Here is a 12,723-nt window from a genome sequence, read left to right as displayed (position 1 = left end):
AAAAGGAAAGAAAAAGAAAAATGTTACATGCCTTTAAAGAAAAAAGAAAACTTTCGATAAAGCTTTTTCACGAGGAAAAAAAGCAACAAACCACCATCTCATTGTTTGTTTTACAGATCTTTTTCACTTTGTGTGCATGTGTCTGGTCTTTTTTTTTTTTTTTTTTTTTTTTTTTTACACCTCCAAAAGCAGCTGATTTTTTTTTTTTTTTTTTTTTTTTTTAATAATGAGCTCTGAACAATGTATGTATCCTCTAATATGCCAAATGTCTTTTATAATGTAGTTTTCATGCACTGCTAAACAAAAACAGGGCAGAGTGAGAGGCAGCTTTAAACAGACTTTTGTTTTTGTGTTTTAAAAAAAAAAAAAGTAAAAAAAAAAAAAGAGTGTGGAGCCCTTTCTCTGTCGCACTCAGCCTTACTTCTCCTCAAGACTTATTCGGCTGTTTGCACTACAGAGCGCTAACTTTTCTATTTCTCTCACACGTTTCATCCTCACTCACATTTTCCTCGCCTTTATTTTCATCTTTTCCCGCCTTTTAACACGCAGCCTGTTGCGCTTAGCTTGCAGATCACCTTTTATTTATCATTTCCTCCTCCTCTTCTTCCTCACACCCCTCCACTATCTTCCACTTCTCTCACTGTATCTGTGTATTATTCTAGTAAAAATGGTAAGCAGAGGTGTCATTGTGGTAGTATACTCAGTGCTCAAAGGGTTGCTGATGGTAGAAACCTGTGCCGTTTGTAACATTTAGCAATAACGTCAAAAACAAAGGGGACGGTTCTTTTTTTTGTTTTTTATAACATAACGTTAGTTTGTTTTTTGTACATATTGCAGCTCCAGATCATTGCTCAAATCTGTATGTCATTAAAAGAAGAAAAAAAAATGAGAAAAAAACTTGCAATATTGGCATAAAAATGAGAAATAAAAAAAAGTGATGTAAAATCTCACTTTGTGTGTTTTTATGATGATTCTTTGATTATTTTTAGCTTGAATCATGATTGTAGCTGAAGAGAAGAAATAACCCATTATTGACATTTATTTATTTATTTGGTGTGTAAACAACAGCGTCTAATGACGCTTCAACATCTGGTGGCTGCAAGGTGACTGCAGGTGGGGAGGTTTGGGCATTTACCAAGCCCAAATGGAGCTCTTATCTGACGAACTCCCAGTGGATCGTCTTTCCTTTAAGTCCTCTGTCTTTAAAGCTGTTAAAAGCTCTGAGTCGCTCCGCTGAAGTGTGCGCACGCACTGACTTTATATAGTCGATGGATCGCAGATTTGCAGGAGATCACAACATCTTCCACCAAAGCCAAACTCAGGTGTATATTACAAAGCAATAAAAATCACTGGACTCACTTTTGTACATTCAGGTCTGAACCCATTACCTTGATATTGAACAAAACACGCAGCCATTGCACTTTAAAGTAAGAATTTACAGTGGAACATTAGGGCTATATTTACAGTGAAAAAGCTGCTACATCAGTGCTGCTATATTTAACATTTAACTGGAAATTGGATGGATAATACCAGGAATTGGCCCTTTGAAGAGGAGTTGCAGGTGTTTTGAGTCCCAGAAAAAGATAAGGCCCCTGCGTGCCCACGAGGTGGGTCAAGGACAGCAGCAGAGCCGTTTGTGCAGCGAGCGATTGAGTTATGGCTGATCTGCAGCGTGGGGATCAGACGACACATAAAATGTTTTCAAGCACAAGTTTACACAGCTAGGTGCTTAAAATTCCTAAATATCGATATTATAGCTCATTTCGAGCCTGTTTACACTTGGTTTGAAATGCATCTTGGGCAATTGGGTCACAAGCGGACAGCGTTATATACACGCGTAAACAACCACAGAGATGTGATCACTCAGACCCATTGCCTTGGTGGTCCGGGACACATTAGGCAACGTGCTTTTTGTGGTGTAACAGTTAACGTTTCCTGGTCTGTGCCCAGCAAGGACGTCATTGATGCAGGATGTGGTAGTAGCAACTGACCTTGTCCTGGCTGATATCAATTGCCGGAAAACCCCATACAAGCATATTGTTTGTTGAAAAACATTTCAATTTCATCCAGACTGGCGCTTGTCTAGTGCTTTGACCTTCTTGAGCAAGGATGGGCAATTCATTTTCCCAAGGGGCTACATAACAAACTGGGACTGTTGTGGAGGGCCCAGTTTGTTATGTGGCCCCTTGGGAAAATGAATTGTCCACCCCTGCTCTAGTGGGACTTGTGGAGCTAGTAAGAAAATGAACTGAAGTGGTTAGCTGAACACCTTGAAGATGCATAATAGGTGTTAACAGCAACGTGTCTCCGCTATCCACTTGTTTGATTCATTGAAATGCATCTTATAACCAAATGCAAATAGGGGGTTTGTTTTTTCTCAATGTCTTCTAGAGGTGCTTGTCACAAGCATCGAGCTAAACATCAAGCTAAATGAGCTAAGCATCTTTGCGTTAGCTCATTTAGCGCTCAGAAACTTTAAACTGCCAACACTTAAACATTAAAGGTTACTCAGTGTCTTTGGCTCAGATTCTGCCTAATAAAGCCGACATGGTAATCACCAGCTCAAAGTAAATTTAATTTTATTGATTGATTAGGTATTCTTGGCTTTGTAAAACTGATTAGATAAGTTTGAAATTCAATCTGTGGTGTAATAGCTAAAGTCTCACTAATAGAGGGAATTTTGGTAGCAAATTAGGAACAAGTAAAAAATTATACATTTTTCACATCATTTGAATATGAATACTTGTAAATTCCAGTGGGAAGGTACAATTTGTGCAGCTGTAACAGTACAGTTGGACTTTAGTGACAATAAGCTTTAAAGGTTACATAAATAAAATACATTCCTTCAGCAGAGAATCTGTCACACTAATGGACTGTAAAAAAAAAAAAAAAACATGACTCTCCCAGCCAGTTTTAAATTAAAGCTCTGAACATAACCTGTCCCAGACAAGGTTATAAGTTGTCGTGGAAATATAGTCAGACTAAACAAAAAAACAAAAAGCATCTTGCTAACTCGTTATACAACCCTCTAATCTTCAAACTATACTTGTAGCTTGAACTTTTTTGTTTATGTATATATAAAATCTGGAGTTGCATGTTAAATTTTTATGTCATTTCCCGTAACAGGCTAGCTATGCAGAAATCATCGCACTAGTTTGCATTGAAATAGCTTAACACAAATAGCATAATTGCAAAACAAATATTGCATTTGTATTTGTACATGTGAATTACATATAAAAGCAGCAAAATATTAGTGACCTTTAGAGCCAATAATAGTAGGATTCTTCACGAGTATTTATAGAGTATCTTTTATCTGCCATTAAAAGCATTTTCCCGCCTTTTCCTTCAAAGCTTTATTCCACTTTCCCGCCCTAAATAGCATTTTTAATGCTCTTCCCACCATTAAGAGCATTATTTCAGTTTTTCCTGCCATTAATAGCTCTGTTTTACATTTCCCACCAATAGTGTTTTCTAGGTTTTCCCGCCATTAATAGCTTTATTTCACTTTTCTTGCCATTAATAACATTGCTAATTGCTAAGCTAGCCACTTGATATCCAGGTTAAATGTTTTCTTTAAGTCGGCCTTTACTTATGTTTAAAAACTTGCTGTTACGCAACGATTTTAACGATATTAATAATACAAAGAATAACACATATTAAAAGCTTTAGAAAGCACATTTGGATACATTACAAAATAACTGGAAATCAGTGGTTGTCATTTATAAATAAAAGCTAAAGCGCATTTGTTTAGTTTCTCATTTGTCATTTTATAAAAGATAGTTGGGTTTTTATTTATTTATTCATGCTTAAAGGTCATGTTGGCTTAAAAGGTCATTTTTCACCATTGTAATTTATTGGGATTAACGTCATCAAATCTTTAGATCACCTATTAAAAAAATAAAAGTAAAACTTTATTGAACTTTCAGTGCATCAATTAACCCATTTAAAATGATAAAAATTGACCTCTCTTTGGCACTGCGTGTTATGTGAAAAGCTGCCCACGTAATGCACGTGGATCAAATGAAGCATGTGTAAATACTGTTTGGTTACTGTACAGTTCAGAAGCAGTTTCTAGCGTGTATAAAAAAAAGCAAGTAAAATGAAAACTGATTCTCTGCTTCATCAGAACTTTGCACTTTTCCGACAAGCTTGTGGGCCCTAAAAGCAAGTATGAACAGGCATCACTTGGCCACTCTGCAAGCTTTATGGAAACATTTATGATAAAGTCACAGCTGTGACTTTACGGACGGCACACCACATCTGCTCCACAGTCTCTGTCTACTTGTCACATTAAAATAGTGGCGCTAAAGCAACATGTTTGCTTAGTCTCGAAAGCACTGTGACAGCTTTTCGCAAAAACAACAAACCACAGCTCTCCATCATATGCTTGCACTTGGACCAGTACACTTGGTGCACAGACGGATCAATCCGACTTAAGTCAGCTCACTCCAGGCTGATGCACGGATGCCTGTGTAGGTGAAGCGTGTGCTGCTTCCACTTGGCGACGTGTGACCATTCTGCTCAGGGCTCTTGGGCCCTTCTCGCGGTCTGCCCGCTTCCCCTTGGGTTAGTCTGCTTCCAGCTGACCTCGTCAAGCCGCTACTGCCTCCGCCACCCCTCCTGAAACAGCTGCAGCAGGAGAAGGTAGCCAGCATACCCTGGCGGAAGCGCTTGTTCATGAAACAGTAAATGATGGGATTGACGCAGGCCGAAGTGTAGGAGAGCAGGTGGATGAAGGAGATCGGCGCACCGGTGAGACGGTAGGCCGAACGCCGGTCGAAAGCTTGCCATGCATTGACCACGAAGACGGGGGTCCAGCACAGGAAGAAAAGAAACACAATGACCAGCAGCATTCGGATAACGCGTTTCTTAGCCATCAGGTTGGACGTGGAGCTGCCGCTGCCACACACGCGGCCCACCATGGAGCTACCGGTGTTCATCGTCAAACTCTTCTTTTTGGATGGCTGCAGGTAACAGCCATCGCTGTCACCTGGCTTAATGCTGCTAGTGCTGGACTGTCTGTCTGCAAGGGAAGATAACAATAAACTGATTTATCGCTAGCATAAAAAAGAAGTTCAAAGCCGCCAATTCCATCAGTGAGCAAGTGAAGCAGTCCCCCCCAAATAGCCCATGTTTTCAGAAACTTTAGCTAGAGTGCCCCAATGTTAAAGTAGAGGAGATAAAATTCATATTAATCGATCTTTGCTTTTAACTGTTAACATTCAAAATAACCACATTTTAAAAACTTTTGTCACTTTCTGTGCTCAGGTACCATACCTCTGCCAACTTTCCTGTTGGACATCTCAAACTTGATGCCCCGGTAGAGCTCTATTGAGATGAGTCCATAGGCTGTCATCATTACGATCCCAGGGATAAGGAAGAGCAGCAACAATAGGGACACATACCTGGAAAGAAAGATATTTCGGGTGGGGTGAGAGAATCCATGAGCTTCACACATACCTCAAATGTGTGGTTTCTCTTACTGTTTGTACTTAGTGAATACCAGAACCCCCTCATAAGTCAGTTCTACACTATTTTATACATTTAATTGCTTAATTGTTGAGCATTTAAATTTTAAATCTTCCTGTGCAGCATTTGTCTTGACTGATTAACAACATTAGCAGCAACTGAAAAATGAAAACTTTTACTTTGAAGAGTCAAATCTGTGTCTCGCATAAACATCTTCCCAAAAAGATGTCTCTCGCCAGCAGCACCAAGCTGAGAAAATCAATAAAGTGCCCATCTGAAATTAGCAAAGGGCTATTTTTTGCTACCTCTCAGGCCGAGTACATCCAAGCGTGAAGATGCCTCAGAAGGACAGTTTAGCAGTGCACTTTTTTTTGGGGGGGGGGGTTTCAGCTCACCAGGACTGCTGGATGATGTCGTTGGGCCACACCAGGCGGCACATGTGCCCAGTGCTGTTGTTGAGGCGGGTGAAGGGCTTGAGGGTGCTAAAAATGGGGTAGGGCAGCATCAGTATAAAAGACCCCAACCAGGTGGCAGTGATGACCTTGGCAGCGTGGGATTTTGTCTGCCACGCCCTGGAGGTGAGGGGGTTGCAAATGGCACTGTAGCGCTCCAGGGAGATGGCCACCAGGTTAAAGGTGGAGACGCTCACAGAGACACCTGCAGGGGTCAGAAAATCCAAACAGTTCTGATTGGCTGAAACTTCATTCATTACATCATCATTACAGACTAATGTAGAACACTGCATTTTTTTCTAATGTGTTACATTTGTTTTAAAACAGGAATATCAGACAAACCAGCAGCAGCTGCGTGACGCTGTCATATCAGCAGCTTGATTAATCCGTGAAGAATTAAAGCAACTCTGTGTTTGTGTGTTTTACAGAATAGTCATCGGAACTTGTTTGGCTTTACCACCACATATAAAACCACAACAAGTGCATTCACTCTTTACAACGAAATTACAACCAAAAGACCATTAACCTAGCCTAGCATAAAAAAATTAAACTTAATAAAAACGGACAGCTTTACCCCACGCTCATCTATATTTATTAAATCTGCAAATTTAGAAAATTGTATATTTAAAAAATGGCCTCAAAATGACTCGTATGATAATTTACACTTTGGTCTTATTATGTTTACGTCTCTCTTCTCTTTGCTTGTCTCCTCTGCCTTGTGTCTGCTTTGCCAGGACACACAGAGGTGAGCAGAGAAAGACCAGATAGTGAAACAGAGAGCAGAGGAGTGTGGCTCCCAAGGGTCTTAAACCTGCTCTCTTTTTAGCCAGCAGGGGGCGACTCCTCTGGTTGAACCCAGTTCTGTCAAAATGAAACAAATACGTGTGAAGTAAGAACTGAAGTTTAGGCATCTGTAATCCTTTGACTACCAATTCTCACTTCATCCACAGACCTGCTTTGCATTTTTTAGAAAGATGCCACCGCAACACTAATCGTCTATTAGTAAGTGTTAATCGTCATCTTTCTCTCCTCCCCCTGTGTGCTGCATCTCCCACAACAACATCCTCACAACATGTCACTGACTTTACAGTAATGTCGCTGCACACGTTAATGCTCCACCACATTAAATTTAACTGCTGAGCTGCGACAGAGCACATCCTGCGCTGCCTGTCAGCGCGGCAGCATTGGCGCGCTCAGAAACAACAACAGGATGCACAAACACACTTGAAATAGCTGCTTTGTGCAATCCGAGAGGACACACAAACAGACAGATGATGCAACAATCCCGGGAGAGCTTTGTGATTTTGAGGAATGAGCTAAATGAAAAATTAAACTCACATTTCCTTGCGGACGTGTAATTTAATGAAAATGAAATATTAGCAGGGAGATACAACATCGGTAATGAATGCACCTTATTACAGAGCTCGCAGCGAGAAAATGTGATTCACATGTCTGATGGGACTGACTCATCTCCTTTGAAGCTGTCAGTATGGAAGTTTTCAAATGCCCGAATAAAGATAAATGAAACTCTGAAAGGAAGTGACACAGAAGGACAAACTGAGGCAGCGAGTCTTAAAAAGCAAAAAACTCCAAAGAAAAAAAAAGATTTATGTTGCTTTTTGTTGAAAGTACTTGAAAATATTTTGATTGTGACTTTTGAAAAATGTTAAAATCTTCCATAGATTGTGGCATCTGCTGCTAACTGCATGGAAATGATAAAACTTTTTGACTGTAAAACAAACAAACAAGAAACAGGAAACCCCCAAACACTCACTGATGCCATTCGGCACCACAAACCACAGATCTACCTGTGGGGCTTCGCACTCTGTGCAACGCGCAGCCCTCTCTATCTTTAGACCCTTGTTTCCGGTTTGGAAATCCATCCTCCATAACAGAGACCTCAAGTCTCCATAACAGAGACCTGATGTCTGGTGATGGTGATGAGCTAAATTACTGGAAGCAGATGCATCATGGTCTTCAGCTGTGCAGCCTCAGTGGTATAAATTGAGGCTGTGCAGTCCAGAGGGGCTGGATGAATGTTACATTTGATGTCACTGATCCTTTCAGACTCGTGTTGGCCGGTTGGATGCGTTTGATTAGAAATGATTTATTTATTTTTATCCCCCCTCATTGAAAAAAAAAAAAAAGCCATGTGATTATGCAAAGTTGCAATTGTTTTTTGCACCTCATCATGATTGGTTTAAGAACTTGCAATCTGATTGTTCAGTCTGACGTCACTAGCCGTGTCTGGACCTAAACTCCGCTGCAGGTCCATATATCAAACGATCACTATGGCATTACTGAGAGTTGAAAAACTGTCTAAAGTCTTTCATCTTTAATAAAATGATCAGCGTTCTGCTCTACCAGGTGTAACAATTGAGTTTAACATCCAGGCATCCATGAAAACGGAATTTATGACATTTAACGGAGGTAGAAGTTAGCAGGAAGTTAGCTCGCTAGCTTCTATCTAAATACAATATAGCATGTCCTGACTGCGGGGTTTTGGAAACAAATTAAAACGTACAGCTCTGTTATCACTTCCAACATAAATGAAGACAGAAAACTAAACAGCAGTGACGTTTGTAGGGTTACTGAAGTTGGGCTAGCTGGTATATAATGATGTGCTACGTGACCGCTAGCGACACAGCTATGTTAGCATAATATAAACAAGCTAACTTTTTTTTCCACTCGATAAAAGTTAACGTGAGTGTTCTCGGTGGTCAGGAACAAATGTAATCGCATGGCAGGATGCTGTAAAAGGACCAAACTTCAGCCAGGAGAACAACTGAGATAATCCATCCACAATACGAGGTTAGTCATTCATATACTGCTGCATGGGCTGGGCTGTAGTTACATCCTAAGGTTTTAAAAACTGAGCTTAAATAAATGATTAGCGGTAATAAAAGCCGAGGGAGGTCAACAGTGATCACTGACTGTTTTAGGAGCTTTTTGAGATCAAATATAAGAAAATACATAACATTAAACATGTTAACAACACAAAAGCCATATTAAACGCAGACTACTTTAGGCCCGGAAGTAGGATTCGTCACGTCATCACTGAACAACCGGATAGATCTGTGTGGAACGATCCAAATATCGATAGTATCATACCACCGCTATCGGATTGATACTTTGCATCTTTACTCTAAATCCAGTATGTAGCCCATGAGCTGTGTTGAATAAAATTACACCTCAAACATACACTGTGGAAAATGTCTGAACCTTTTTTGTTGACTGTCGTGTGTATTTTATTTATAGCCTATAGCACATTTAAACAATAGAAGCTGTTGGGTAGATTTAAATTTCAGGTCTCAAAAAAAATCCAGTTTCAAAATCCATGAAAAGCTGAAATGAGTGTTTTGTTGTGTTAACTGATTATTGTGGAAGGTAGAAATGAAAGTTTTTTTAATGGCCATTAAAACGTCTACAAAAATTTGTAATCTGAGCTGCCTTCCTAGTGTAAAAGTTTCAGTATCGGTGTTGGTATCGACAATAGTGCCCTTGCATTTAATTGCATTTACTTGATATCTGACCGATACCAAAATTACTGCTCGTTATGGCACAGCTTTAACTATCGATGATATCCCAGAAACCTGCTGGTGCATGCATGAACGCAAATTCCGCCTTTTCTGAATTCATCTTATAATACACCCTGATTTTATCTATTTTTATATTTAAACTGACAAATTCGTAAAAAAAAAAAGCTCCACTCTCGTGTTCAGCGTGTCTGAACATCTCTGAGCCACGCTGTTTTTAGCTGACTCTCATTAAAGCTCCGGGAGGATTTGAAACTGCAGGGAAATGAACCGGGCTCTGGACATGCCCTCAGATTACTTTAATTAGCATCTGTATGATTCCATTACCAACACAATTCAAAACACGATAATAACTCACAGAGCTGGGGAACTGGGTCATGTTTGTGCGGCATGTTAGGAAGCCTTGAACTGGAGGACAGATGTGCACTGGTGTGAAACTTTATTTAGTTCATTCAGACGCATTTGGGCATATTTTAACTGATTAAATCAACTAAAATAGTCATGTTTTAACAATAACAACAATAAACAACTTGGGCTGTCGATTAATATGAAGAATCGCGGAGGACACGTACCCATGAAATACATCACCAGCTTGCATATGCCGTTGCCGAAGATGAAGTCCCTCATGAGGTTGGGGATAAGGGTGAAGGGGATGCAGACTAGGGACACCATCAGGTCGCTGACGGCCAGAGACAGCAGGAACAGGTTGGTGACGGTCCTCATGCGCCGGTTCCTGACCAGGACGGCGATGATGAGGCTGTTCCCCAGCACGCTGAGGAGGAAGATGAGGCTGTAGAGGGCGATCCGCACTGTCTGGTTGATGTCTGTGGAAGTGGGGCACAGTACGAGTTTACACGCACACAGATACCAGTTTCTACATTTATTTAAATGAATGCACAGCCCGTATGCTAAAATCCCCCATAATGTTTATAAAATAGCCACTCATATGCATTTAGGCTGTAACCACAGAGAGACCTGGAATATCTTCAGGATTTGTATTCATTTTGGGGGTTTTAGCCTCAACAACGTCGCCACTGATGCGTCTTTGGTCTCTATTTAAGTCCTCAAAGTGCACAAAGATAGTTCAGTTCATTTGACATATGCGGACTCAGTGAGCAGTGACAGCATTATGTGTCACTACTCACATACAGCGGACTACATTAGCTTTGAGAAGGACCTGAGCCATATGCGTAATGCGCACTGACGCACGAAAAATGCCCAAAGCAGTCGCTCTTACGGTACAAGCCCGAGTAGAATAAACGCGGTTTGAGCCACTAAATAAATAAATTAAAAAAAAAAAGGAACATCTGACTTTTGAATGGAGTGGTCTAAAATTGCACAAGATGTTCCTCGGCATTTTGCTGGCGGATAAAGTCGCTGTACCTTTGGGTTCTGGTAAGATGTCTTGCTCGCTCTCGCACTCGGAAATATTCTTGATCCCAAAACTGCACAAAATCCTGTTGAGGTCCGTTGAGTTTATCAGCATGTCGTGGATTGTAAACGTCTCCATTACGCAGTTTCTCCTATAGCCTCGAGTAGAAATCAGTCATATGAACATCAACCGGAATGCTCCTTCGAGAAAAGAAAAATGCTCCAGGGTATTTGCACGGAGAAATACTAAGCATCCATAGTGATTTTATTATTATTATTACCTTATTTAACGAGGCAATAAAAAGTAGAGGGGATGACGATAATAAGAGCAGGACTGCTCTCTACAAGTTCCCGTGCGCTCTCGGCGTGGCGCGCTGGGCTCCTCTCCACATTTCCAACTCCTGACAGCATGTGGAAGGGTCTCGCTCTTGAAAGCTCAGCCCGCCTCCTTTTCTTTAAATCACCACGTGTCAAACCATGGCACCGATAGAGAGAGAGGGAGAGATAAGAAGGGCTGATAGATTATAGTCCGGCTCATTTGGTGGAAGGTTGAAGCCAAAACGTCAAAAATTCAAATGTACCGAATTGCAGTCCTTCACCTGCCGTCGGCTATCCATATATCCCACGCCCCCCCGCCCGAATTTCACCGTGGAACTGCACTGGAGAAGCTCTTTTACCTTTTACTCTAGTTTGAGTTGTTCTGACGGGTGGAGGAGCAGGCTGTCGTTATCGCCAGCTCCAATATTTAGAAGTCAGTCACACTGACTATTGTTTCACTCCCTCACACGAGAAGAGACAAGTCATAATTATAGTCTTGGGAGTTGTTTGATGAAATTCTTAATAGCGAGAGAGGGAGAGAGGGAGAGAGAGAGAGAGAGAGAGAGGGAGAGAGAGAGAGAGAGAGAGAGAAAGCTGTTCACGGTTCTCAGAAGCAGTTGGTGGTGTTTTGGGTGGGTTTCTGCTGTAATCTGTTATTATTTAAAGCCGCTTCGACACAAACCCCGTTTAGTCTGGTTACAGCAGCACCTGCAGAAAAACAAACAAACAAAGGAAGTGAAGAGCAGAGAACTAATAGGCTATCTCAGGTGCATCTGGCCAGATGTGAGACCACAGCAAATAACATGAAGATTTTTTTTTTCTATTTCACCTCCAGTTAAACAGATGCAGTTATATCATTTGGGTCATTTCCAGTTATCCTCCAGAATCATGAGCCTCGGCAGTTTATTCATTCAAAAACATCTCATGCAGAGCAGGTTTGCTTAGTCTGGACAGAGATGCTCGTTTATTACAAACTCAAACACGTGTAAATCATCTGTAGTGTGATAGTAATACATGAGGTATCACTGTGTGAGAAGCTTTATAATGGCTTGATTTCATGTTTGGTAATGTATAGAAATCCTAACCAGCAAAGTTTTATTTTATTTTATTTTACTTTTGTTTTTATTGTTTTCAGTTTCAGTTTTATTCTCATTATTTTAAAAAGTGTTTGTCTTTTAATTAAAAAAAAATTATTTTAGAAATCTTTTGTCATCAGTGAGATTTCAGAACCTCACGCAGTGTAAACACTTTGCTCACACACAAGGCATAGTTTGTGTGAATTCCTGTTTGGGCCTCAGGGGTTTTTATTGGGGTGTGTTCCTGTGAAGAACTGCTGACGTGATTCAGTCAAAGCCAGCTTGACAAGTCCTAACCTGAATAAGACTACATTTTAAACCCATAAATTTTTAATGTTTCTTTTTGTTTTGTTTTGTTTTGTTTTGTTTTCCAGACAATTAAATAACCACAATCAAGAAGAACCAGTTTTCACTTGTATTAGCCTTACCACTTCTCAGTAAGGCTATAATAAGTATCCATGCGAAATAGTGCTTCACACTTGATAAACACCTTAGACTTAC

General features: G+C 40.5%; 1 protein-coding gene across 3 annotated transcripts; it reads right to left on the bottom strand.

Annotated features, from left to right (window-relative positions):
* Positions 1-1,021: 1,021 nt before the first annotated feature.
* Positions 1,022-11,648, bottom strand: cckar (cholecystokinin A receptor). 3 transcript variants are annotated; one of them, XM_040043594.1, is made up of 6 exons: positions 11,110-11,648; positions 10,841-10,987; positions 10,030-10,281; positions 5,865-6,126; positions 5,278-5,405; positions 4,434-5,023 (listed from the first exon to the last, which is right to left on the bottom strand). In XM_040043594.1, exons 2-6 carry the CDS (start codon positions 10,965-10,967, stop codon positions 4,434-4,436), a joined length of 1,359 nt encoding a protein of 452 aa, XP_039899528.1. In that variant the 5' UTR covers positions 10,968-10,987; positions 11,110-11,648. The 3 variants fall into 3 exon arrangements, with proteins under 3 accessions (XP_039899529.1, XP_039899528.1, XP_039899527.1); XM_040043593.1 differs by having other exon boundaries at positions 10,841-11,029; positions 11,110-11,647; XM_040043595.1 differs by lacking the exon at positions 11,110-11,648 and having other exon boundaries at positions 1,022-5,023; positions 10,841-10,967.
* Positions 11,649-12,723: the final 1,075 nt, after the last annotated feature.

Source organism: Simochromis diagramma, unplaced genomic scaffold (genome assembly GCF_900408965.1).
Source record: "Simochromis diagramma unplaced genomic scaffold, fSimDia1.1 OVJJ01000656.1, whole genome shotgun sequence".
Taxonomy (NCBI): Eukaryota; Metazoa; Chordata; class Actinopteri; order Cichliformes; family Cichlidae; genus Simochromis; species Simochromis diagramma.
Note: the sequence above shows the minus strand (reverse complement) of the source record. Positions and strands in the feature narration are given on the sequence as shown.

What these genes read in the sequence shown, in the direction of transcription:
- cckar (XM_040043594.1), bottom strand. Translation starts at nt 10,967, where the DNA reads ATGGAGACGTTTACAATCCACGACATGCTGATAAACTCAACGGACCTC. An exon ending in CATCTTACCAGAACCCAAAG is followed by an intron (nt 10,282 to 10,840) that starts GTACAGCGACTT and finishes CCACTTCCACAG; the next exon opens with ACATCAACCAGACAGTGCGG. An exon ending in CAACAGGAAAGTTGGCAGAG is followed by an intron (nt 5,024 to 5,277) that starts GTATGGTACCTG and finishes CTTCCCTTGCAG; the next exon opens with ACAGACAGTCCAGCACTAGC.